The sequence below is a fragment of the Electrophorus electricus genome, chromosome 2 (genome assembly GCF_041902795.1).
Source record: "Electrophorus electricus isolate QZ-2024a chromosome 2, ASM4190279v1, whole genome shotgun sequence".
Taxonomy (NCBI): Eukaryota; Metazoa; Chordata; class Actinopteri; order Gymnotiformes; family Gymnotidae; genus Electrophorus; species Electrophorus electricus.
In genome coordinates this window covers 26,062,383-26,089,804 of record NC_137498.1, presented here as the reverse complement: position 1 = coordinate 26,089,804, position 27,422 = coordinate 26,062,383, and the positions used below count along the sequence as shown (strand labels likewise).

General features: G+C 43.9%; 1 protein-coding gene across 3 annotated transcripts; it reads right to left on the bottom strand.

Annotated features, from left to right (window-relative positions):
- Positions 1-1,542: 1,542 nt before the first annotated feature.
- Positions 1,543-27,422, bottom strand: cica (capicua transcriptional repressor a). Of its 3 annotated transcripts, none has more exons than XM_027016257.3 (21): positions 27,251-27,422; positions 21,297-25,031; positions 18,168-18,299; positions 17,877-18,030; positions 17,602-17,701; positions 17,286-17,468; positions 15,673-15,805; positions 14,800-14,975; positions 14,571-14,691; positions 14,001-14,098; positions 12,811-13,675; positions 12,097-12,236; positions 11,825-11,985; positions 11,077-11,264; positions 10,595-10,990; positions 9,944-10,188; positions 8,723-8,847; positions 7,805-7,956; positions 7,135-7,266; positions 5,236-5,361; positions 1,543-4,338 (listed from the first exon to the last, which is right to left on the bottom strand). In XM_027016257.3, the coding sequence occupies exons 2-21, from the start codon at positions 24,883-24,885 to the stop codon at positions 4,055-4,057; spliced, it is 7,500 nt and encodes a 2,499-aa protein (XP_026872058.2). In that variant the 5' UTR covers positions 24,886-25,031; positions 27,251-27,422; the 3' UTR covers positions 1,543-4,054. The 3 variants fall into 3 exon arrangements, with proteins under 3 accessions (XP_026872058.2, XP_026872059.2, XP_026872061.2); XM_027016258.3 differs by having other exon boundaries at positions 14,571-14,649; XM_027016260.3 differs by having other exon boundaries at positions 4,114-4,333.

Sequence of the window (27,422 nt, the reverse complement as noted above, 5' to 3'; positions counted from 1 at the left end):
TTATCAGAAAGTTCACCCGCCCACCGATTTAAAGCACATTTAAAGCGTGTTATATTTTTCAAAAGAAAATTATTATATACTATTTTAGGTGAAGTTATCAATTATTTCTTAATAAACCATTGACGGGTTTGTTTTATATCAAATATTTCTAGTGTCTTTTGCAGTTCCATTTAGCCTAACAAAAGACATTATTTGTCAACAATCTGTAACCGAAGCTGTCTGTGACCTCTGCTTTTTATTATTCAATTGAACTTAAATCTTGTAGTTTAACTTCTACTAGTTAATGTATGGTAATGTGCTGTGCTTTCTGTGTTAGTAGATCAATGATAACACTGCAACAATTACATGTGTGTAACCACTACAGCGCTCTGAACTCTCTCATTTTGTTTCAGTAGTATTGTTTCAGATACAAGCACATTTTTTTTCAAACAACTTAAAAGACACAATGTGGTGGGATTTAATGCATTCATTACAGCTGATACACATGTACACATACTATCACAGAAAACCTTTCAATCATCTTAAAATGCAACAAGATTTATATTCCAACTTTGTTTAAAGGCTGATATCACATATTTTCTATCTTTACATTACTATATCTGTAGAATCTTTAAATTACTATACATGTATATATGTAGTAGTAATGTCTCCTTTGCAGCCACAAACAAGAAAATGTAGTTTGTAACCATATAATCAGATGACATCATTCCATGTCTGACTGGCATGATTAGTTTGCAGGTAAATAGCATCAGTGCCTTTCAGCACATTAACACTGTGTAATTTTCTCTACTCCAGCTATTCAGGTTTTGGTGAATCTGCCTTCTGTGGCTGCAGCGAATAACAGGATCTATCCCACCCACAGAATTGTATTGTTAACAAATTCAAACGGGCTGTAATAATAACAGCAATGAAGCTTTAAAACTTAGACCATACCAACTTTATATTTGTTACTCAGTAGCTCAGAGGTAACAGCACAAGAAAGTGGCATGAAAGAACTTAAAAGCAATAGATTGGATGAAACAATTTCGGAGGCTCAACAGGGTTTTCAGTGAACCAAGTGTGCTTCCTGTTTATGCAGTGCCTAATGGAGCTTACCTCTGACCTCTTGCAGATGCCTCACATCTATGCAAGCTGACTGTCTTGGTGTCTAATGTTCACCTGATGATAAGCTATGCACTACGTTATTAGCTATGATGATAGGCTATGTACCTGTGAAGGATAAAGAGATAATGCTATGTGGAAATATTATTTAATATTAAGAAAGGGGTGATTTCCTTTTTGTGTTATTTTGTTTTTTTTTTATTGAAACCTTGTTTTGTTCTTGTTTTTATTTTTTGTTTTGATTGAAATCTTGCACTGGATCACATGACTGGCTCTGTAAACATAGTTTTGGAAGTCAAGGGTCTATGCTAGAATTGAGGCTATTGGTCTAATAATAATTGCAGGGCACAGCTTCGCAGGTGTGATCTCTCCCAATACAGATCTGTTCATTACTGACACAGAAACCATTTGGTAAAAAAAAAAAAAAACTACAAGAAAAAATGTTGTGTTAGGTCTTTAATATTTTCAATATTCTTTTGTTTAGAAATATTGCACATGGTCAACATGCCTGCTTATGAGCTTACACTCATCTTTCTATTTCTAAAATTCCTTCTCCAGTCCAAAGTAAGGACAGTTTATTGGATACACAATCAGAAGGTGTGCACACATACATGTGCAGGTATGCATGTGTGTGTGTGTGTAAGCGTTTCTCTTTTGCTTGGGAATGGTAAATATATGGTGAAGTGCCAAAAGTCAAGTTTGTGTCATGTTATACGGTTTGCTTGAGAATCCCCTTATCAATACAATAATACCCAGCTTACAGGCATAGGATAACAGTCTTCTAGTAGAGTGCCCTAGTTTATGAAAAATATGGATGGCATTTGCATGTGGGCAAGTCTGGTCTGCCAAGGTGCATATTAGGTATTAGCAGATACGCTCACACACATACACGTGCACACACACACACGCGTGCATGCACACATACACATACACACACACACACACACACACATACACACACACACACACAAAACACCTGTATATTACGGACACACACACACACACACACACACACACACACACACACACACACACACACACATATATATATATATATATATATATATATATATATATATATAGTCACACATTCAAGTGAAGACTGAGAAGTATCGATATAGTCATTACTCCTCTCAGCAAAACAAGACGCAAAAAAGTGCTAGGTTAATTTTTTGATTGTTTTTTAGATTTTAGCTTGTTGTTTGTTTTGTTTGGATTATTCTTCAACACTCATTTATGAATGTTAATATAATTCTTATTTTAACTTTTTTTTCAATATATATATCATACTGTGACAGCTTTGTCAGCCTATACAGTGAATATCTATGGCACAAACCGTTCCCTCATCTAAACCAAATAAATTTCCCATCCATACTGTCCTATTGCACCAGTGAACAAAGTAAAGTGGCAGAAAAAGGAAGAGGAGATCCTGAGAAATGCCACCTTAGCACTGGTCTCAGATCAGCTTTCCCTTGCATTATCCTCTTTCAAATTTACTCAAGACTTCAAAGCTTATTCTGACTCTGGACCAGCACTTTACAGGTGCTTTCCATCAACACTTCAGGTAAAAGTTTGAGGGGAAGGGCAAAAATAAAAACAGAAAAACAAAAACAAGAGTCTTTTTTTAAAAAAAAAGCCTTGCCTAAGAAAAGAAAAGAAGGGAATCAAATGAAATGAAACAAAATTCTTGGTTAGTTTTTAAATAACTCTAAAAGCAAATACTTTCCTGATTTTACTCATGGTCCATGACCATGTATTGTGCAAACACCTGATTGAAACATTTCTCAAAAAAAAATAGGAAAAAGGAAAGCCTCATGCCCCCAGGTCATCACCATTATGTACAGAGAGAGGTGAAGGGGGTGGGGGGTGGGGTGGGGTGGAGGGGGGGTAAAGCCTTAAGATGAAGGCTTAGGGAAAGCCTTAAGATGAAGGCCTGAGGAGAGGAGCTTCAGCTAAGAGGCCATAACAGAGAGTCTTTTTTTCTGTTTTTGACCCAAAACTCAGAGTCCATGCTGAAAATGTCACCAGAGTAAGAAGAGAGGAGCAAGCTATTACTGAAAAATATATATCAGTCGATTCCACCAGTACCACACAACGGCTACAAACAACAAAGCATAACTACAAGTTGATTCATAGAGTATAGTGTCTTGTTTTTTTCCCCACCATATTTCTCGGTGGGGACGTTCCATTTGAGAAGAAGAACACTGCTTTCTTGGTTTCAGTGGGCTGTGTTGTTGTTTCTGATGTTGTTTGCGCAGTTTGGTCATCCGCTGTAGCCTCTTTCTGCTGGGCTGTATGTGCTGGGGTCTGCTGCTTTTGCAGGAGTTTGGTTATGAGCCTGCGTCCAAGTTCGGAAACAGGCTTTGCAAGTTCCCCCACACAAAAAGTGTGTGCCATTCCTACGAAGACCCTCCTCCTCTCCATCTATTGCTTTCTGTCTCAGTCTTTCTCAAATCAAAGTGCAAGCGCAAATCCTCCAGCCATTTTTCCTAGAACAGTCTCATTTCTATGCCAGGCAAGGAAACACTGTGCAGACAGGCCAGTCTAGTGCTGCCTGGGCTGCAGCATGGAAGGGCTCTGAAACTCAAGACAGGAAGTGAAGTCACGCTGTGGGTAACCCCGACACTGCCTGGCATTGAGTGGCACACACAAATGACTTCCACCAGACACTGTATGGAAAAGGTTCTTGTGCCAGTTGTGAAAGTGTGTGAAGGTTATCTTTGTGTATACTTGCATAAAATATATGTGTATTTTGGTGAGTGTGTGGAACTGCCTCAGAGAGATTATGTCCAACAATAGGAAAATAACAAAGTGAACCAAACAGAAGAGAAATCCACACGGTTGATTAGAAATGGAACAAAATGTGCTGTATAATGTCAGTGAAGTTGCTTACACTCATTCACTACCCTTTCCTATGTTCTGTCACCGTTCCTTCTGATTTCTCTGTCGTTCTTCATCTCTGCTCCTGCAAGTCACCCAAGCCGCCCTTTGAGCCTTCCCAGCCTCTGCCCTTGTTGTGCGACTCTGCCCCTCCTTCCTCTCTGGCCACAGGATTGGATGGTCCAGGGGCAGTGGCAGAGTCTGATCCACCAGTAGCCCCTCCTCCACCACCCTCCAAACTACCAGGCGTCGCTGTCTGCATGATCTTCTGCCTCACCTCACGAATCTTCAGCTGCAGACACAACTTGGTGGGGAAGGTGTCCGAGTAGCGGGCCTGGAAGGCAGCGGTGGCCTGAGCTGGCACACAGGGGAAGACGGAGGAAGACATGGTAAATGTATTATCCACAGCTGGCCATTGAGGAGAGTGAACACTGGTAAAGCAAATACTAGGGATGCACCAATATTGAATTTCTTGGGCCAATACAATAACTGATCATTAGCACCTTGCTGTGGTTGATACTGATATTAATATGATAATGTTACCTTTATGAATCTTAAAGCAAGTTCAAACTATAATCTACATATGAAGTGAAAGATATGTTAAAAATGGATCACTAATTCATTTTACATAATCATGTCACAGGTAAATCAGACATCACAATTATTGTAAACATACGTTGTTCCTGGGGAACAACAGGCCTAATGCAGGTATAAAAAACCTTATGGCTGGAAAGCCACCAGAAAAAAAACATAAGTGTAAAAACTCACAGTCAAAAACACCAGACACTTTGCTTAATAAAAAACAAATCTGATGTGAAAATTATTCCAAAAGCAGGTTGCACTTTACAAAAGTTATCTCTTGTATTGGTTATTATTTTTTATAGCTGTAGTAATATATAACCAAGACCTAAACTAAACAGAAAAGCTGTAATCTGTCGAAGAGATGAAAATGATTGGTTTTAATTATCAGCCAAAACTCCCATTTTCTAACCAATAACTACAATAATTTTTGGCAAACACAATATCAGGCTTAGACACATCATGCACATCTAGCAAACACTTCTCCCAGTCTATTTGTCCAAAGACGAAACTAACCGCCTAACCTCATTGCTCAGTGATCACTGCTGAATATCAATGAATCCTAATGGGAGCCATTTGGAATACCTGGCACTTTTTGGGAGTAAAGTCCATCACTTCAGCTACTGGGCCTGTGTGTCTACAGCCTTTTTCTCCTGATATGTTTTCTGCACTCACCTGAGGGGAAGAAGGAGCCATGCTCCTGGAACAGCTGCATTACAAGAGCCCGGCGCTGGTCCAGCGTGCGACGCAAAGATGAGTAGGGCGCGCGGTCCAACTCTGACAGGATGTCCTCCGTCTCTCCTACTCAGAGGACACACGCGACCACACAGGGAGGTTGGTAAATGTCATATTTCTGTAGGTTATGTGTCTGACACATAAGGAGCAGGTGTCACTTCGGGAATGTGCCTCATGCTATAGTCTCTCATTGAGCGATGCAGATGTTAACTGAATGCTTGGCAGGTCACACCCTTGCAGAATGCCTAACAGCACTGGGCTTTTACATAATGCCATTAGGAATGAGAGCTGTGAAGGAGGGCAAAACCAAAACCTATTATAGTCTAGAAGTGGCATATCCTTAGGATGATTCATTTGTGATTTCACAAATAGCCTATACAATATGGCAAGGATTTCTTTGACAAAATACCAAAGAGGTGTAATGTGTAGTGTCATGTGCCATGCATGCAAAGTGTTTCCATGTTGGTTCAATATTAATAGCTGATATTTCTACTGAAATGATCATGCCAGTGGGAAAGCTCAGTGAAGCAAAACACCTTTTGTTTATGCCTTGCTTACTTGGGAGATTGTTTGGAGAGGAGACATAATGCTCATCTGCACGGCAAAGCTGAGAAGCAATTTGATCATCCTCAGCTTTTATGCACAAAAGCAGCAATATATACATTAAAGGCATCAGCAAAGGAACTGGATGATGTAGATAGAGAAATCTCAGTCCAGGCATCAGGCCAGCTTTTTGGACACACCCTCACCACACACGGCCCCTGCTGGCCCTGCCTCTTATGCATAAGCTTAACAAAGATTCATAAGACTCCTAACAAATAATATTGAAAGAACTTGGGCTAAATATAAAGGCTTTGCTCTCCTTAAACAGGATCAAGTGTTTCAATTTGAAGTTTCTGTCCGTTCTGTCCATGCTGGTTCTCTGCAAATCACATGTGTACTGAACGTATACACTCTCTCTCTCTCTCTCTCTCTCTCTCTCACTCACTCACTCATTCACTCACTCTCACTTACACACACACACACACACACACACACACACACAGACACTGAGCCTTCAGCGCATTTATGGGTGAGTGTTTGGGCCTGCAAGGATGAGGATCAGGTGCCGGGGGTAGAAACCTGAACCAGGCGGATGGCCACAATGTGCCCATTTCTGAGACACACCCTGCTGCATGGTACCACAATGAAAGGCACAACATCAAGAGGTGTGTCAGTCATCACTCCAGCTAATCTGCCAGCAAGTCCACATTTCATATGGCATCTCATATTTCACATCTACGCTGAGTGTAAAATGCCATCCCATTGGACATTATCCAGCACCAGCTGACGGGAGCTTGATAAAAAAAGGAAATCTAATCAGACCGAAACAAACCTCCCAACTACATAATCATCTTAGAATATCTATAAGACTGCTCAAGAAGAAACTTAAATTCAATTAAATATATACTTCTTGAAGATATATATGAACTGCACATTATATAAACCATTATTGGTGCTCAGGCCAAGTTAAGAATATTTAAAGAATGTGAATTTATTCGGGTTTATGGCTGTCAAAATTGCCCATTTTTTGTTTGGAAAATAATCTACTATGCAAGGCAAAACATCAGCATTGCTGCTACAAAGTGGTTAAACTGAAAATAATTTACAACAAGCATGAGTCCCAGTGTTGGTGATAATTAAGAGAGCATTCCTGATACAGAATAAGAGAGAGCAAGCAAAAGAGGGAGAGAGAGAGAGAGAGAGAGAGAGAGAGAGAGAGAGAGAGAGAGAGAGACGAAGAAAGAGAGAGATAGAGACAGAGAGAGAGAAAGGGAATGAGAGGTTGTTTGTACCCACCAGCTCTGTCGAAAGTGAATATCTCTCCCTCACACTTGGCAGCACTCTTAGGTGTGTTGGGTTCAGAGCTGCAGCTTGACAAGCGACGGCTCTTTCTCCTTGGAGAACTGGGGTCATCGACAGAGTCCAGATCTAGTAGATAGACAGAGAGTGAAAGAGAGAGAGCGTGAACAAGAGAGAAAATGAGAGAGGGAGCAATAAAGAAAGATGGCAAAAGAGTGAGAGAGAAAGTGAAGGGAGAGGAGAACCAGACAGAAGGGACAGGTTGGAGGAAGAAGAGTGAGAGAAAGGCTGTTAGGAATAGAACTGTACATTCCCCAAAAAGAATCTACCATGAACAGGCCAAATAAGCAATCAGGCTCCAAAATTCGCCCCCACTGAGCTCACATCTGCTAACAAGCGCCACGCTTCTGTTTGCACAGTCCACAACAGAGCCGCACTTAAACTGACACACAATGTCCCTTTTCAAAACATTAGCCATGTATGGAGGATACAAAATATGGAACATATTGGCTTGATGCTGTTTTCTTTGCTAGCATATCTCTCGCTCTCACACACACACGCACACGCAAAGGCACACAGATGCACACACAGACACACAGGTACACACACAGACACTCAAACATACACACACAGACACACACACACACACAGACACACACACACACACCTGTGGAGTTCCTCCTCTTCTTCCGGTAGCTGACCAGTATAGCTCGTGGAGAGGTGGTCAGGCTTTGCAGGTTCGGAGAGGGCAGCACATCCTCTGGCTTAAACTCGGGCAGCTCGGCCAGACGCTCCTCCAAGTATGTGTCAGACAACACCCTTTGCAAAGAGAGGCCAACCAACTGTGGGTCAATTTGAACACTTTGACTGTAGAAAGACACAGTCCAAACCCAAACAGAAGAAGTGCTCAGTCAAGTAGTTCCATTATAGGGTGTAGTCCATAAGTTCAGTGATACAGTTTGGTTGTCTGGGGACCATACAATGAACCAAACAGTGCTGCTTTTTGGCCATGTGTGTCTGTGTCAGGTCTCACAGAAGGACTTGATTGATTCTAGGCTTGCTGGTGTGTGAAGTCTGTTACTGCTGTGTCTCAGCAAAGAACTAAAGAAGCGTTACTGTCTGTAAAGCAGGACAGAAATCAGAACAAATCAATAGACAAAACCTTAAGTGTGTCAAAAACAACTATTGGGTACAAGAAGCTGGAGTCCACATGTTATAGCTTAGCAACCACCAAGCTGGAAGGCTATGGAAGACCACTGAAGTGAATGACCAAAAAAACACTTTTAATCGTGAAGAACCAACTCTTTTTCAGACTACCACAAAGCCAATACCGCAAGACGCAAGATGAGTCGTTTGCCTCAAGAACAGCAAGCTCCTGCTTTCTGAAGTGTACATGAAGTGTACTTGGGTCTGGGAACAATTCTTATGGACAGATAATTAAACCATACAGAACAATGGGGAATTTTGCAATGGGGAAAGGTGGGGAAAGAAATGCAAGGTTCTCAAAACCACACTGCCGAATTATGTCACTGCAGACTGCATGTACATGGCCGTGTAATAATGTTTTTATAATGTTTTTACTCACCTTTCCACAGGTTCCACAGTACTCTTCAGTGGTGGGGGGCGGGACTTGGTCTTCTTGATTATAGGGGTGTCGTTTTGTGGCGGCGGTGGAGGTGGGTCCAGAACAGACAGGTCTCTCCGGCCAGCCTGAGAGAGCCAAGCCCCGTCAAGTTTATTCATATAACACAGGCAGTTCACAGTGCTTCACATAAAAGAGTTAAATAACAAACCCATTTCATCTTGAGATCTATCACCTCAGGAAGGTTTTTGCCAAAAGAAAAAAATTAAAAATAACTGAGCAAATTACAAATAGAAGGTGTCAAAATAAAAGATCTATTTCAACAAGGAAAGTATAAGAAATGTTAAAAATGAAGTGCTGGAATCAAACTTGTAGAGAGAAGGAAAGAAAGGATAAGAGAGGAGAGAATAGAGGATGAGAGTGATAGGAGAAAGAGAGGAACACCTATGTACACAACACGCAGGGTGTGATAACTGCATGACTGCATCATAATCTTATGAGATTAAGATTAAGCATATTAAAACTAAACCTAATTTGAAATTGCAGCTGCAATTCATGTGAGTGTAATGTTGGCCTGGGGAAAATAATAAAAGAACTTATCATTCTCCGCTGAACCTCACAGAGCCATACTAAATCATTTAGCTCAAGCTAAAACTGTTGACACCTGTAACTACAGAGACAATATCACTGCTTCAAGCACCCACGCCAAATCTCCAACAAATTACTGTCTCCTGTCATTTGGTGCCATGCAAACATTTTGAAATCCCCTCCCACTGCTTGGCCTTTTATATACTACTTGTCTCTGGGTAAAGGAGTGCTAAGTAGAGTCCACTTCTACATTCCATCCAGCTGCACTCAGTAAGATGGAAGAGAACATATCTCTGACCACCTCTGACCGTTGACTATTTACACACAGTTCACAAAAATTAGGCTATAGTGAATAATCACACTTGTTATATCATGAATGACACAACAATAGTGATTTAAGTATGCCTGGCAAATCAATATGCTCAATTGGGTTAGTATTAGGCAACATATTGAAGTTGTAATAAAAGGTCTTTTTTTCAGATTAATTATGCAATTAAAAGTCCAATTCCAGTGTGTTGTATTAGCGTTTCCAGAGAGGCGTGACACTCTGAGTTAGCTGTGTTAGGGTTAGCTGTGTTGGCTGTGTTAGCTGTGTTAGAGTTAGCTGTGTTAGGGTCTGTGTGGCTCCTCACCCACCTCCCTGCTGAGCTCCTCTTTGCAGTCATGCTCAGTGAGCTGGCCTTTCGAGCCTCCCTCCACTCCCCTCTCTCTTGCCGCTCTCTCTGTCCATGAGGAGGCGCTGTCCCACTTCCCCTCCCGCTCTGGCCTAGTCTCCTTTCTAACATCTCTCTCCTCCCCTGCTGGGGCTGAGGGCGCGTGCTCCACTTGACCTTTGACTTTCAGAGGGAGCGGGGACATTCTGGCAGCTCCTGATGCAATTCCTGTAAGGATAAACGATTAACTATATTATAATGTACATCAAATATATATTGTTATAACAAATACATATACAATTTCATATTTTGCTGTAGTACATAAAACTAATGATTAAAGCGAACTACTACTAATCTCCTTGTACAGTATGAGATGGGAACTACTGTATGAATCAGATGGGAACTTATAGGCATGAAAAGTAGAATCTTTCTTTAAAACTTCACTGGTGTGAAGTAGCTGCTTGGGACTGTGTGTTACACCCCATATTAATATCAAGATGTGTAACCAGTGAGTCAGCAATACCAGACACATAAGTATAATGTAAAGCATGCCAAACAACATAATTAACCCCTGTATAAATTCAACAGGTTACGTGAGTGTGTGTAAAATTGTGCAAATCCACCCAATGTTTACCTGCATGCAGGTGCACATTTGGACTAGCGGGCCGCATCGCTTCTGCCACACCACCAGAGGGAGCCTGACCTGCAGCGTTTGATGCTTCTCTCTGTGGGTCAGCCTTGAGCCCTGCAGGGCTGTCCATCTTCACTGTAACCTGGGACTGTGCCTCTGTGTCAGCAAGCGTCTGAGATGGCGAGTGTGCAGGGGATGCCACAGTCATCTTCATGTGCACTGATGAGGGCGACGTAGGAGTCGACATGGAACCGGCTATGCTTTGAGGCACAGTCGTCATGGAAACCACTCCCGTCGGCACAGTGACACCGGGGGCGGGGTAAATGGCGGTCACTAGCTGATGAGTGGGCTGTGGTGAACAGTTGGGGGGCGGAACTGGTGCCAAGAGGGGGGGCTGGCCTAAGAGAAGGAGGCTGGTGAGCAGTGTGCTCCTGCCGCATCAGTGTACTATACATACCTCAAACATGATCAGAGATTTTACTCACCTGCCACGAGTGGATGCACCAATGCCTGACCAGTAGGGGCAATGGCAGTGAAGCCAAGAGTTGCCATGGGAGATGGCAAAAATGCTGGTCCAGGAGGGGGCTGAGCCTGTGGAGGAGAAGAGACTGCGGATGTGGAGCCCACTGGCAAAGGGGCAGCAACAGCAGAGGCTGACTGCACATAAGTAATCCTGAAGAAAAAACAGACAAACATTTTACAGTCTCTCATGGAAATTGACAGCCTTGACTCACAGTACAACCATCCACTGTGTCATTTCCAGACAGGGTATTTCTCACATAAATATATTTTTTCCTATAGTGCACTTTAGTGGCAGTAGGGTTGTGGCTTAAGCACTTCCTACCCCTTTAGCTGGAAGGACAGCAAGCAGATTCTACGTCACGATGCCAAATTGTGCCTGCTTTGGTTTTAAAATCATTACTATGGAAATAAGTAGGACTGGAATCAAGATCTGATTAGAAAATCTGACTTTAGAAGTAGCAACTGTGTTAAAGATGAGAGAAAATATCCTGGGTGGGACCCCAACACTAAAATCAAGTGGAGCTAGACAAACATTGCGCACATACATCTACACAAACATCTACATTGTGCACAAACATCTACATAGAATCCAGCTCCCTGAACATCTCCCTTACCAAAACACCTAGGTGTCTACCTAAATAGACACCTGAATAAACAAAACTTATTTTACCTTGACTAATGAAGTTCATTTGATAGAGAAGCTTAAACTACCTTGTTGGAGATGGAGTCAACAGCACTGTCTGAGGTGGGGTGTTTCCTGAAGCCATGACAGTTGCTGTTGCCATAGAGACAGGAAAGGAACCCCCAGGATGCACTGTTCCCCCAGGCTGGATACTGGTCTGGACCACGGGCATGGGTGCGATCTGAAAAATCTGCCATGAACACATACAGTGGGCGTATGGTCAAAGTACCTTTTATTTTCTTTAGTACATGAGCTGGATTTGTAGGATTCTTGCCATGACTGTACAGCTGTGCCAACCTACCTTACTTCCTGGTTGAGTCCCGTTTTGTACAGGAAGAGGTGGGGCCACAAGGGAAATAGGCTGTGGAGGTGTGGATCCTGCTCTCACTGTTGCCATGGAAACCAACATCTTGTTTTGTAAGACTGGAGACTGTGCTTGAACTACATAGAGAGAGAGGGAGAGATAGAGAGAGAGAGAGACAGAGAGAAAGAGGGGATGGGAATTAACTTCTCTAAAGCCTACTGAAGGAGAGTAATCTCTAAACTACGAAGTATGATCAGTTCACCAAGTCTGCTCAGCTACTAGTTTCCATTAGTGTCTAAATGATTTGCAGATAATCTAAAATAAGGTTAAACTAATATTGTAGCGCTGTCATTCACTGGAATCTCTTAAAGTGACAGTTCATCCAAAATTGCCTGTACCCTGGTTGTTCTAATAATAAAAGTGCATTGTCATTGAATATTATGTTAAATACATTCTTAAAATTGTATACACTTCACACACATCTAGTTCTTAGTCATTGTCACCTGTTGTGGTTATGACACAGTAGAACTTCCTGCTATATCTAAAAATCTATTAAAATATTGATATAAACTTAAGGTATGGACAACAAACATATACCAAAACTATATGAAAAATAAAACTCTATATGTCATTTGGCTGAGCTGTTTTTTTTTTTTTTTTAAGATTTGCCCTGTGTCCACCCTGTAAGATGGTCCCTAACTCCAGTCTTACCTCTTCCTCCTGGGCTGACCCCTCCAACTGCTGGCACTGAGGCATATCTTATTCCTGGCCCAGCGCCAGTATGGACTCCATTGGACAGGGTTACATGTGTGGGTGGGGCACTAGGCAGTGCAAGGATGCTGGTTGGCTGCTGGCTCTGTTGTGGGGAGGGGCTGTTTGGATTGGCTGTGGCAGGCAGAGTTGGAAGGATGTACTGCACCTGGGTGACTGGTTTGCCACCACTAGGAGGAGTAAGTGAAGCGGCTGGCAGGAACTGAGGCTGAAGAAGGGGAACGGGCACAACACCGTTGTTAGGTGCTCCGTTACCAGCAGCAGGGCCTGGCAAGGCTTGGGGTGGGGTTATGAGTCGAACAGTGGGCTGGTTTGGGAACGGTGCACCAAGCACTAAACCTGTGACTAGGCCTCCTTGGCCAACAGGTTTGGGAGAGGAGGAGGAGGGAAAGTACCCACCCCCTGCAATGGCTCCACCTCCTGCTGGTCCTCCTGTGCCAATCAGGAGCTTGGGCTTGCTGTCAGGGGGTGGTGCCCCAAGAGACAAGCCACCTTCTGCAGGCTTGCTAGCGATGGGAATGGGAGTGCTGACCACAGGACGAACCACATTGGTCACTACTGTGGGGGCCATGCGCCCAGCCCCCAGCACATGTGAAAATCCAGGCTCAGATGAGGGAGTCACATTTAGGCCACTAACAGATGACAGGTGAGAGTGAGAGGGGACCTGCCCTCCTCCTCCTCCTCCTTTGCTTTGTCTGGGTTCTCCATTTTGTTCTTCACCCTCCACCTCTTTTCTCTTACTCTCTGCACCTTCTCCATGGCCTTGTGTCTCCTTGTTTGCTGATATGATAGGCTGGACCACTGGCTGCACAGAGGGGAGTATAGAGGTAAACAAAAGTGCAAAGAATGAGAGGCTGCTCCCAAGAACTCTCCTCTTTCTACTAACAGTCACCTTAGAAGCTGAAAATCATGCGGCTGATACAAGTCATCTACCATCAGTCACATACATCTATAGCAAGCCAAGCAGGTGGTTCTGATATTTGTGATTCCCTTATATCTGTCATGGTGGGTTATGCTCAAAAAGAAATAATCACAGAGCAATTGCCAGTGATTAAAACAGAAAGGTAAGAACTCAGTTCTGACCTTCATGATACATAAAAAACAACGAATGAAAGTCCTGAAGGCTTTACCTTGCCGTCGGTTTCATATGTGGGGTTGTTTTCTTCATCACTGTCTGTAACTCTCTCTTTACACTTTAAGTCTATTGAGCCTTCTGGGAAAGAATCATCTGTAAGCGAGACACACAGAGACATGAGAGACATCAGACTGAAGCTTGTATGAGACAGCACCAGCTCAAGCGGTCTCCTCATTAAACCAACAATGAGATTCAAGATGTAAGCTTTTGTAAGCCAATGGTTACCTTCATTTCAAAGGGGGCCACATGTACCACACTAAATAACATCAGCATTTCTATAATAAATACTTAATATTCCATTGAATGCATAATGCTCTTTTGGTGTAAATTATATGCATTCCTATCAAAATATCAATTTAATTTCATGTCTAAACAACAAAAGATTTGTGCTGATACATTGAAACTTATTACAGATGTTTATTGAAGACATCTGCAATAAATCCTGTGAATGAAATGACAAAGTTCATCTTTTGCATACATGTTTTACTTTATGCTAGGATAGGCTTTTGAAACAAATTCTATCTATTTAAAATCATGCATTAAAACATGATGTAACTATCCTCACCCATGACATCATCATCTCCATCTTCCTCACAGATGACCATTCGCTCTTCATCACTGGTCACTTCCTCACTGGCCCTGCGCTGTGTGAGAGGAGGGCATGTCTGAAACGAATCAGTTCCATCCTTACAAAATAAAGACACAGAGAAACACACAGGGGGAGGGGTGGGCAATTAATAGACTGCTACTAAGCAACAGGATGAGTCTGTGAATTTCCTAATATAGCCATATACCTTTTCCAGATCCCTTTCTCGTTCTCTCCTCTCCATGATATGCACTGCACTCTGGGAAAATGCTCGAGGACGTTGGAGCTGACCTCCCATTGGCTCTCCGTGCCGCTCAGACCCTGGCAATGCCCAGGTGGAGCCTGCTTCCTTGTGCTCCACCCCCTGAGACACTGTCTGGGCCTCTGGAATGAGAGGAACCAGAGTAAGGGGTAATATTATTGCTCCTATGATCTGCTCGTTCTATTGACCTCAAACCTCTAAATACTGGTAAATTCTGTGGAGGGGTCAACATTTGGGGTGAGTTGAGTAGGCAATTTCGAACTTTGTATACTCTCTTAACTGCACTATGATATGTGTCATTTGTAATTTTGGCATATCTGAAAAAAATTAATAAAGCCAGAAACTTTTTTTATCAGAATGGGGAATGCCCTATAATATATTCTCACTAGGCTCATTTCTCAGATTCTAATAATTAATATCACTTTCTGCTCTCAACTGGCCTACTTCCTTCTCTGCTCACAAAACATTCTGAAAAGCTTTCAAATGCAAGCATGGTGTAACTGCTAGGAAAAGTTTGAGTCAGAAAATCACTCTATTCAGCATCCATTCCCATCCTCACTTCAGTCACTTCATTTGAACAAAGACGATCAATGGTTTGAATGGCACAGCTTGAGCATGTTTGGCCAGGGTTTAACTGCTTCACTAGCCTGGCTAACACACCTGTGCTTTCATAAACACCTCACTAGCTCGGCTAACACATCTGTGCTTTCTGAAACATCTCGCTAGCCAGAAAACACACTTGTGCTTTCAAAAACACTTCGCTAGCCCAGCTAACACACCTGTGCGTTCAGAAACACCTCGCTAGCCCGGATAACACACCTGTGCTTTCAGAAACACTTCGCTCTCTTGCGTCCTTGGCCCCCGGAGCACCCCGGCCCTCAGAGAGAGACTTCCTCCTGTCCTTATTACACCACTTCCAGTCAGGATGAGCCCGGAAGTGAGCCTCCTTCACCTAAGACACACACAGGTTAATAGATGCATACATGCAGATTAACAGATCTGTGAAAAGCATATAACACCATCCTAACTTTCTATATTACTGGAAATATTGACATGATATAAATATATAACATTTTATTTGTATAGCACGTTTTATAACAAGTTTAATACAATGCTTTACATATTAAATCTAAAATACAAAATGTAAACTAAAAGGAGAAAATAATTAAATAGAAGTATTGAACGAAAAATTAAAGGATCAGAAATCTTTTTGAAATGTTTTCTGAAGGTTTCTCATTTAGGTAGAGAATTTCAGAGATATAAAAGGAACTTGAGGGAACAAATAACACTTCTTGTAACATATGTTGTTTATTTATAATAAATGTGAATAATTAGTTAACCAAGTTAGCTGACCAAACCACAGACTTGACAACATGCAGCACTGCCTTTTAGAAAACTTGCTTAATTTGACCCATGACCCTTTTCAAAGTGAAAATGAGCAAGCTCAAAGATTCCACATGCACATGATACCACGATCGAAGAAATTAATTCTGAGATCAGACAAAAACATCCTGATATCTATCAGTCTGAAAAGGCCCTGGGGCTCCACTGGACCATAGCGAGAGACATACTCCCCAAACACTTAAAGATCCAGTCTCAGACAAGGCCAATGTTCATGTCTGCACAACGAAAAAGAGCCTGGGCAAAAATGGTCATCATGGGAAAGAAAGCAAGAAAAAGTGCTAGCATGAAAAAAAGTGGAAAAAAATGAACGGTCCCCTCAGATTTGCCAAGAAACACCAGGATGTTCCCCAAACCTTTTGGGAGAATGTTCCACAGACAGATGAATCAAAAATGGAACTTGTTGGATGATATGAGTCCCATTATGTCTGGCGTAAATACAGCATTCCACAATAAGAACATCATCTCAACAGTCAAACATGGAGGTGCTAGCATGGGAATGATCTTCTGCCTCAGGACCTGGAGAGCTAACATTAAGTTAAGGAAATATAAAATTCAAACTGCATCACAAAGAATGCCTGATAACTGTGCATGAACTAAAGCACAAGCTGATGCACAGTTGGGTCATGCAGCAAGTCAAGAATCAAAGTGCATATCAGAATGGTTAAAAAAGGCATTTCCTATAATCCTGATAAACTCATTTTATCTGTAGGGCGGTATTACTTTTTCCACACTGAGGATATGGGTGTTCAGTCACTTTGTTTATTAATTATAAAAAGAAATATATAATCAATATGCATTTTTTGTTCACTCAGTCCCATATCATCTAATGTCAGATGATCTGAAATTGTCCAGTGTGACAAATCTACAACAATAGAGGAAATCAAGAAACAGGGAAATTTGTCATAAAAGCTCACCTAATGAATGACGAATATAATTATAACACAAAAAGGACAGAAATGCTAAACCCATGTTGCTGTCATGACAGCTGCCTGTGATGTGAAGCTGGCTCTGAGGCTCTCCGTGAGTACCTGAAAGGCGAGGTCATGGTACTTCTGCTTCTCCTTGGCTCCCAGAGCGTACCACCACTCGCCCAGGATTTTGCTGACCGTGCGGTTGTCCTGATTGGGGTGCCGCTGGTGCACAAGGGCACGGTGGCGCTTGCTGAAGATCATGAACGCATTCATAGGTCGGCGAATATGGTCCTTCTCCCTCTGGAGGGACAAGAACAGTGTAAGCACGCTAAACCATCGCAAGATGGCCAATTTGAAAAGTAAGGAGAGTTAAATGTGCTAAATCAACCTATTAATATGGTCGTATGTTGTCGTGTTTGATGCCTGTACCCACCTTCTTGTCCCCGTCTTTGGGTAGAGCACTGAGCGATTGGGTCCGTCTCTTCACTGTACCAGTGGAGGGGGCAGGGTCATGGGTGCCACCTGAGTAAAATCTCATTCACAAATCAATGAAAGAGTCACTTCACCATTCTAAACTCAACCTCTTGATGTCTGATAAAAAAAACACATTTTCCTAAACAGTTGGATGGCACCTTTTCACACTATTTCCAACAGTACATGCATACAGAGAGAATGTCTGGGTTGTCAGAGTGCAGCATAGATATTTACAGATCGTCAGCATCACTCTCAGTCTCACTGTCTCCTCCTTCCCTCTCTGCGGGAGGATCCTCTACAGAGGGTGGCGGTCGGGATGGAGACCTTCCCTCTGCCCCTGATTGGCCAGCACGTCCATCAGTCACAAGAGCTACTCCACATCGTGGTTCTGTGAGGTGGTAGAGGAGTCATTGAATTGGAGTCACTGAAAGCACCGATTTATTCCTTTCAAAAAGACATAAGAGGCTCTCATTTTCAGGGTAACTACTGAAAAGTGTTACATTCAGGTCAACAGTCAGTGCTTACCTTTGTTCTGGTTCACAAGTGTTTGACTATCAGCAGGTTGGGTGCTTGAATTTGATTGGCTGGTCTCCAGAAAAGGAACCAGTGAATGCCAGGGAAACACTGGCACAGATCGAGGTTCCACATTGGTCCAGACTACAGTGAGACAGGTAGAGTGAGAGAGTAAAATGTGGAATGTAGTAACACAAAGGATTTTTACTACAGGATAATTCCTGTTGTATGTGCCTCAGATAACCATACAAGATTCCGGTCGCTTCCTTCAGTCTGAATTCTTTATGTAAGTGTGTGTGTATTTTAGTGCGCTGCATGTATACTTGTGGGTGTAGAAGTGTGTATACACATGTATGTCAGAGATTTCTAGCATTTACATGTCTGGGCAAGTTGCAATATTCCACTTCAGCCACGCTGCAACTGTCTAAAGACACACTGACCCTGGAAGCAAAGAACACTCTCCACTACATACTCAGACACACCTGCTGCTGATCAGCATACCAAAGGCTTCATCCCTCCCCCATTCTGACTCTCTCTCTTCCACACACACACACACACACACACACACACACACACACACACATACACACACACACACACACATACACACATACACACACACACACACACACACATAGGGGCAAGTGTTACTCAGCATTGCTGTCTTTAAAAAGTCACCTTTCTATGTAAATTTTCCAACATAAATATACAAGTTTTTAGCAATGCTATATTCACCCCAAAAAACAGTGGTAAATTAACACCTACAACGTTATGTACAATCAGGCATAAATGCTCCAAATGTTGCTGCAAATGTTTAGGAGTGTCTAAGGTAATTCAGTACTGGGTTCCCATTTTCCTTGTGAAGATTTCTGTAAACATGGATATTCATTTATATTACATATTGAAATATTCTCAATATATATGCAAATTATTAGGATAATAACTGTATTACAAGTATTATTATTTTTCATGTTTTTGAAAAATATGTTGTGTGTGTGTGTGTGTGTGTGTGTGTGTGTGTGTGTGTGTGTGTGTGTGTATATATATATATATATATATATATATATATATATATATATATATATATATATGCAGGGTCTGATAGCATCAAAATACAATTAGAGGGATGTGTGTGATTGTGTTAAAATCCTGAAAACTATAAAACCTACAAACCTACAAGAAGGCTGCAACACACAACCAAGCCATCTAACACACTACCAAATGCCATCTAACACACTACCAAATGCCATCTAACACACAACCAAATGTCTTTGTAATCATGCACATCCTGACATCCTGACATCCTGATCACTGCCCGACATCTCAGAGATTCTAGATGAAGGTGGTGTAGGTGTTTTGATGAATCATGCCACTCACTTCCAACAAGCGTAACTATTTTTGGTCAAAGTAAGGTAGGTTACAAACTTTACCATGTCACATTAAGGATTCACTAGTATATTTACCAAATGCCTTTGTAACGCATTTGTAAGGCATATCCATAATAAGTGTATATGACAAAATAACTGCAAGATTGGATTTTTGTCTGTATTATGTAAGCCTAAATGTAATCAATTACTGTGAAATGTAATCAATTACTGTGAAGAATGCAACAATGTCATCAAAAAATCTTTTTTTTTCAAAGGACTGCATTTAAGTATTATACATAAATTATGTTAGGTCATATAAATATGCATGTTCATTATATTTGTTTGTTTACCTTCATTTCAAACTAATTGACATGTAAAAACAAAAATGGCAGAACACAATAGAGATTTCATAATTCTTCAGCAAGGAATTTACAGGTATGTATATGAATTACTATCCCAATCAAAATGCAAATAAATATGTAAAATTAAAGTAACCTTTCCAAATCTCCTGTGAGTCTGTCTTTCTTTCTTTCTCTCTCTCTCTCTCTCTCTCTCTCTCTCTCTCTCTCTCTCTCTCTCTCTCTCTCTCTCTAATGGCATGTTGTACAACTGGCATTTGATTTCTCTGTACTGTACAAATTGTCTTTACTTAGGTACAGCAGTAGGTACCTTAGATTAAGTATGTCTAATTGAATCCAAAATTATCAAATTAAATTGAGAGTTAACTAATGAAATTAAATTGAGAGAAAATCCTTTAGTTCAATCTGTGTGTTACAGCATAAAATGTACACAGGTAGTAGTTTTTGACCTATGGCATAAAAAAGCAAACTTCTAACCAACACAAAAACATCACACACACACACTGAATGAAAGCCATAAAAGCCTGTGATCTCCAATGTTATACCAACTAGCATGATTTCAATTTGGCTAACATATGAAACACCCATTTACCTGACACTTTTATCCAAAGCACCTTACAATTATGAGTACAACTTGAGCAATTGAGGGTTAAGGGACTTTCTCAGAGGCCCAACAGTAGCAGCTTGGCAGTGGTGGGGCTTGAACCAGCAACCTTCTGATTATAAGTCAAGTGCCTTAACCACTGAGCTTGAACTTGAACACAAGTTTACTTTTAACAGTGAACCTCAAAAAGTTTAATTTCTACAAAAGAAGATAGAGATAGATCTGTTATTCACCTTGCAAATTCAACCGCAAATCATCCTGAAAAATTATTTTCTATCAGCTATGCTGATAATAGCAGATACAAGCAGCAGCATGAAACAAACAAATATGGAACTGAAGGTAACAGGTAATATCATCAGTTGAGTTTGCAAAATCTGGGTGGTCGAGGAGGGCTGAAGCTCTGGCTTTGTGAATTTTCTGTTTTTCTCTGTTCTTTTATATATTTTATGATGAGAATGATGCAAGTCATCTAAATCTGTAGTTAGCTTGATTGTAGAATTGCCCAATTTGTTAGGCCCTGTATCCTGAAAAGACAGCCCTACTCCTGACAATGACTATGTTATCACAAAAAAAAAAAAGGCTAATAAAAGCTTTTAAAAGCATTTGTAACTATTTTAACTGTAACTATAATTATAACTGTAACTCATGTCTGTGTATTGATTTTGCATTTTAAAAATCAGGTTTCCACACACGCATTCCAGAATTCATCCTATTTTATTCCAAAGGCATTTTGGACTTTGGCAGACAGCTAAGGATTTTTGTAGTGTTGCTTTTGCATGAAAATCGATCATACTGCACAGTGCAGACTCACCAGTGCCAGGCCGTCCCATGATGATGTCCTTGCGGGGGGCAGGATGCGGAGACTCTGCGGGCAAGATGAGGGGGAGGAGGGCCGTGGGTGATGGGTGGCAGGCAACAGGCTGTGGCAGCATCCCTCCCAGAGAATCCCTGTGCTCCCCTGGCTTTCTCTCTCGCTCTCGCCCTCCAGAGCCCAGGGTCAAAGCAGCGGAAGCACCAGAGGCAGAAATGCTGCCCGGGCTGGGGCTGGAGTGGGATGGCCGTCCCATGGCGACAGTGGTCAGAGACTGGGCCGAGGTCACCAGCACCAAGGTGGGAGCAGGGCTCCGGAGGACGCCACCATTCGTGGTGGCCCGGTTGATAGGGACAGGGGCCTGCAGGCCTGCAGAGAGGTGTGGCGGCTGGCTGTGCTCTCTAGAGCGGGAGCTCACCCTCCGGCCCAGAGGCCCGTCACTGAATTTGGCCAGTGGCACATCTGGGTTGCGCACAATGACGGGAGAGTCACGCAAAGGGACAACTCGACGTGGGCTAGGGTCCTGGGGCAGGGGCGAGGGTGGTGTGGGGGATACCAGCATGGGTGGAGGGGTGGATGCAGTGGAGGATAAGGGGCGACTGGTGGCACTCCTCGGCCGAGGGAAGGAAAGCGAAGAGGGGGTGGTCGGCTGGCTTTGGGGGGAAACCGCCCTGAAGGCCACAGCGTTGAGGCCTAGTCCAAGTTCACCCAGCTGGGGGTCAGACTTGCTGTAGTCAACAGCATTAGGGAGTGGGGGAGGTGGAGCATCCAATTTGCGCTTGCTGGGACTCATGGGAACAGTGAAAGTCAGGTTGGTCTGGAAGGTGGGCATGATGCCAGACAGGTGCCGTTCGCGCTCTGAGCCAGGGTTGCCCACTTTAGTGCCACTGAGGTGGCGTGGGCGGCGAGGGGTGAGTGATGAGGGAGCCGTGATGGGGCTGAAGTTGGCCGGCCGGAAGCCGAAGAGCGGCGATGCTGACGGGGAGGGGGCTGGAGAGAATGGTGACTGGTTGGATACAGGCGAAAAGGAGGGTGTACCGGAGCGTGAGCTGCTCAGTGACACCAGCATGTTGGCAGCCTCGCACTCATCGAAGTCAAAGCGTGAAAGGTCACGTGGCAGCTCCTGTGGCAGCAGTGAGGGGAGCACCAGACGCGGGCGCGAGTCTCCGCCGCGGCTACTGGCTTCGCTGCTGTCCCGCGACGTCTCGTCCCAGTCAAACTCGCTGCTGGTCCGAACCAGGCGCAATTCGGGTGTCAGGGTACCTGTGCTACCACCCCCGCCTCCGCCACGCTCCCGGCCCACGCCCACACCTCCGCCTGCCTCCATCTCCTTGGTCCGCATGGAGAGGTGGCGTGAGCAGTAGCCGCGACGCTGCGACTCTTTGGAGCAGCCCTCGCGTGAGCACAGCCGCCGCCACTGCTTGCCGTTGAACTTCTTGCGGATGCCTGTGGGAGTGCACACCACATCACCCTTCTTGTACTTCTGTTGGGCAGCTGTGAGGGGTGTGCGGGAGCGTGATGATGAAGACACTGCTGAAGAAGAGGAGGTGCCTGCGCCGCTGCCAGATGTGGCATGAGAGCCAGAGATGGAAGTCTTCTCCAGGGAGCTGCGGGAAGAGGAGGAGGAGGAGGGAGGCATGGGAGGCAGGTGCGGGGTGGCAGAGATGACCGCCGGCCCTGTAGCCGTGTCCAGGCCCAACAGCATAGAGGGACTGGAGTGAGGGACGAGGGACAAGTGGGGGGCTAACGGTGGCCCGATGCTTCTCACCACTGACAGATGAGAGCTGAGGTAGTCTGCAGGCTTGGAGAGAATGGGCCGTGGCTGGGAGGGCACACCCAGAGGTTTGGCGCCCAAGGCTGAGGTGAGGCCACCGTCCCTGAGTGGGGCCAGGCTGAAATGGATGACCTCCATATCCTCCTCGGGGGCTGGCGTCTGTAGAGCAACCCTTTCCCTGTCCCGCTCTTTCTCTAACTGCCTTTGCAGCTCTGTCTCTTTCTCTCGCTCCTCTCGGCTGTGGTCCCAGTCTCGGTCTGGCGCTACGCTGAGAAGAGATGTGACCGAAGACGAGGACAAGGGAGGTACTGAAGGCACCGCAGCTCCAGGGTGTAACATCTCTGTCACTAACATAGGGCCACCCACTCCATGCACCATGCTGAGACGACACAGCTCCTGTTCCACGTCTATCTCCTCTCTCTCCTCCCACTCCATCTTTCTGGCCCTCACTCCACCTTCTTTCCCCCGCTCAGTATGCTGGGGTAGTTCCAGGTCCCACGGTGGAACCAGGAGGCGGAGGCTCTGCCGTGAGACCCACACTGCCTGAGCAGAGGTGTCCCTTCCATCCTCCTCCACTCCCCTCTTATCATCATCCACGGGGTCTTCCCGGAGCTGGATGCGATAGGGGAAGGACACAACAGGGTGCGGGTCCACCCGAGTGACCAGGCCTTCTCGGAACCTCTGTCTTGCCCCCTCACTGTCTTCACTGCCCCCTCCAAAGGGCACACACACGCGCGTGCCGATGGCCACAGGGGCCTGCCCTGGAGGTGGGGCATCCAGGATCAGGTCCACCTCTTCAGTACCCCCTCGAAATGGATAACGACATAAATTCTTCTCCCCGTTCAACTGCACCTCCACGCTTCCGTGCTCCCTGCTGACCTCTCGGACGACGCCAGCATGGAAAATGGCCGAGACTTCGTGACCCCTGTCAGGCAGCCAGCCTTCTCCTGTTCTGGTGCCTACCCTGGCCAGAACCCTCTGGTTCTTCAAGCCCTTGGCGAGCGCTTCAGACAGCCCAGGTGGCAGGGTTTCCTGCAAAGGCGGTGGGCTGGGGTGCACCCGTGACCCCTGGGAGCCAACCTGGGGCTCAGGGCGCTGTGCTGTGGCCTCCAGCTCGGCTGAGTGCTCACTGGCTGTGTCTGTTGAGGAGCAGCGCTGGGGACTGGATGTGCTGGCCTTGTCCCTCCCTTTGCCAACGTCCCCCGGCCTGTCTGCCACCGGGTTGCTGTGGGTGGCAGCGGCTTCAGCTGGTTGGCTGTTCGGGCTGCGCGTGTCCCCGGGTGTGGTGGTGGTGCCCACGGGTCCCTGACTAGCACCGCCGTCGTTATGAGCTGCGCTGCTGTTGCTTTGTGGGGGAGTGCTGGGAGTGCTGGTGTTGCCATGGTTTCCAGCACAGTGCTCAGAGGTATACTTCTTCTTGGGCACGCGTGCCTTAAAGGTGGCTGTCTTACGGCTGGATGAGGGGTTGGGGCTGTTGTTGGCACTGGCTGTGCTGCTGTTGCTGTCGCTCTGTGCACCACCTGACCTGAAGTTCCCAGAATGCTCCTCAGGTTTCCCACAATCCCCTGTTATATCCAGTATTCTCTCTCGGTGCCGCTCCCTATCTGGAGTCTTGCTGGTTCGTACTGGCTCCTCCTGTGAGGAGTCCGAATTTGAGGAGACCTGCCTCTTGGGAGAGGAGGGTGAAAGTTTGGGCTTTTCCTCTGTATCTCTCTTCTCTTCCTCTGGGCTTGCTTCAGCCAACCCCCTCCTCTTCCCCACCTTGGCTCGTGTGGAAGGAGGTGACCGTCTGCCTTGCTTTTTAATAGGCTTCATCTTTAAGAGCTCGAAGAGTGCTTTTTAGTCTTCGAGATTCCTTATATGTCCCAACCTACCAATAACTTCCACTCTGTTTCCCTCTCTCATCCCGCCCCTTTTCACTTTTAATCCCTGCCTTTTCCCGTTTGATTTTAATTCAGACTCTGCAGTGCAACACAGAATACAAAACAAATTACTTTTGACCTTAACAATAGAATAATTCTGTACATACAGTGTAGATAATTAAATAACATATATGAGCATACATTAGACCCAGGTTACATAAATGCACTGCCTCATATGCCCATTCTATTTCCCAGCAAGTGACGTTATGTAATAAATACATAATCACCATATACATACTGTTTAATGTGAATTAATGCAATTTAGTATTACATGCCATAACAAAGATGGACTGAATACAAAGGAAAGTGCTTGCTCAGACAAGTCACACACTCTTTTTAGGTTCTTGGCTGGAACAACGGAGGCGGGGGAATTCCTTGTTCTCTCTCTCTCGTACACTTGTTCACCCAGTTGACCTTTATGCATTTCTTACTGAGACATTCCACCCCTACAATCCTCACTTCCTGCCACAGCATTACTATATCTCAGGCTACATCATCATCCCTCCCTCTCTCACTCTACCTCTCACTCAGTCACTCACTCACGTACTACTTCTCTCTTTGAGTCTTCCTACCAGTACACACTGTTTTCCAAAGGCAGCGCATCTATAAATGTATAGAAAGTTAAATCTATATTATTTATATTCAGATATTTGATTGTCACCCCAAATGTAGCTTATGCAAGAAAAACATTTTAATATCTAGGACTTATATAATGATATATTGAAAATGTCACACATCATGTTGTAGCAACAGCATTTTTAAAAAGATGTATGTCGCTGTAATAAGGTCAGAATGTCACTTATCACTTTAGGACTGTTTAAACATAATGTGCCTGTGTTCGACTTTGCTACAAAACTGTCCTATGTTGTTTAGAAAACCACAGTAACCACACTGTTTGTACATTTGCACTGTAATACCAGTTTGCACACCGTATGCAAATATAAGGCATGATGTATACTGCTACCACTAATAAAAAGTCACTCATAAAGTAATTTAGTATGAGATGAGTAAACAAATATGGAGGAGCTGTGTTACTGAGCGGCATTAATAACATATGTATAATAGTATAACTAAGACTAATAGTTTAAGTCAAGATAGGTGCAAACTGTAGGACAATATATAATGCAAGTCTTCATACAGGCAACTCAATCACTCTAGACCCGATCCACTACACTGCCCATATTTATACTACAAATCAATAATAAACGACAAACAATACCTACTATATTTGTAAAAACAAATCTTCACATGCCAAAACCATATTAAACGCTCCATATTAAAGACGAAAAAGCCTCAAATATTCAAGCTTCAATAAAACTGTGATGGAAAATAGATCGAAACACTGTTTGTCGTCACCAAAAAAATGCTGTCGTCGGCTTCAGAAAGTTTCGCTGTATAGTGGACTGCTGAGTGTGTGTCGCGCACTGTTATTGGTCGTAGTACCCTACTCTCCGCTTCCAACCACCTACTACACGAAGAGTGAAGGCGAGGGACGCAGGCCTCTTTACAACAGAAGGCCGCGGAGCAGTTTCACTCTGTTCAATGCTTTTAAATGCTGATAAAGAATGGACAGAACCATTACTATTTGGAAATTGTGCTGTGTCACACTAAGCCTTGCGTATCCATAAGGTCGCAAAAAAAGAAACCTATAAATCAAATTATATTTCTAAACCTTGCACGGAACCGTTGCGTGAGACAGTGCCCAGTTGTAACCGTAAAGGTAGTACACTACGCGACACCTGATCGACAGATATTTGTGTATACTCTACGGCAACAATGTATCATTCTTATCCGCCAAGAGGAAGACACAAGGGCCTGAAGTAAGGGAAAGAACCTGGGGGGTGGGGGGTGAAACTGTGTCACAATACACCGTGTTATGGAAATGTCTAAGTTTAAAACGTAATAAAATGATCTTTGCTTCTTCTAAATTCTAATGTGCAAGTTTTTAAAACCCACCAAATAGTTACGATCAGTTTACCACAACAGAATCTGTTGTGTCGTTCGAATATTTTCTGGAAAAAAGTTTTAGGCTGACTGTGCACCCCCCACCCCTCCCTTTCTATGTGTGCCTGGTGAAATGCTTACACCCCCTGTCTCACTGCCCTGAAAGAAAGATAATCATTTGCGAAACATACGCTGAAGCTTAGTAGCTAGCAACTGTTAACAGAAAACACCCATCGTCGTAAGCTCAACACAGCAAAATAGGCAGATCACTGCAGTGCTGCAGAAGAAAGATTTGTAGCAAGCTTTCAACTCACCCTTTGAATATTTACAGTGACGATCAAATTGTATTGAGTTAAAAAAATTTGATATAAACACAAAACCTTCGCGACTGCCAACAGGCAGGTTTACAAAATGTTTTTCTTCCGCAAAGCCACCCAAATGAGGAAAAGTATAGCCGCTTATGTTTCAGGCTACACTATAGTCGCA

What these genes read in the sequence shown, in the direction of transcription:
- cica (XM_027016257.3), bottom strand. Translation starts at nt 24,885, where the DNA reads ATGAAGCCTATTAAAAAGCAAGGCAGACGGTCACCTCCTTCCACACGA. An exon ending in GAGAAAGGGATCTGGAAAAG is followed by an intron (nt 14,692 to 14,799) that starts GTATATGGCTAT and finishes TTATTTTGTAAG; the next exon opens with GATGGAACTGATTCGTTTCA. An exon ending in GGTGCATCCACTCGTGGCAG is followed by an intron (nt 10,991 to 11,076) that starts GTGAGTAAAATC and finishes TCCTTCTCTTAG; the next exon opens with GCCAGCCCCCCCTCTTGGCA.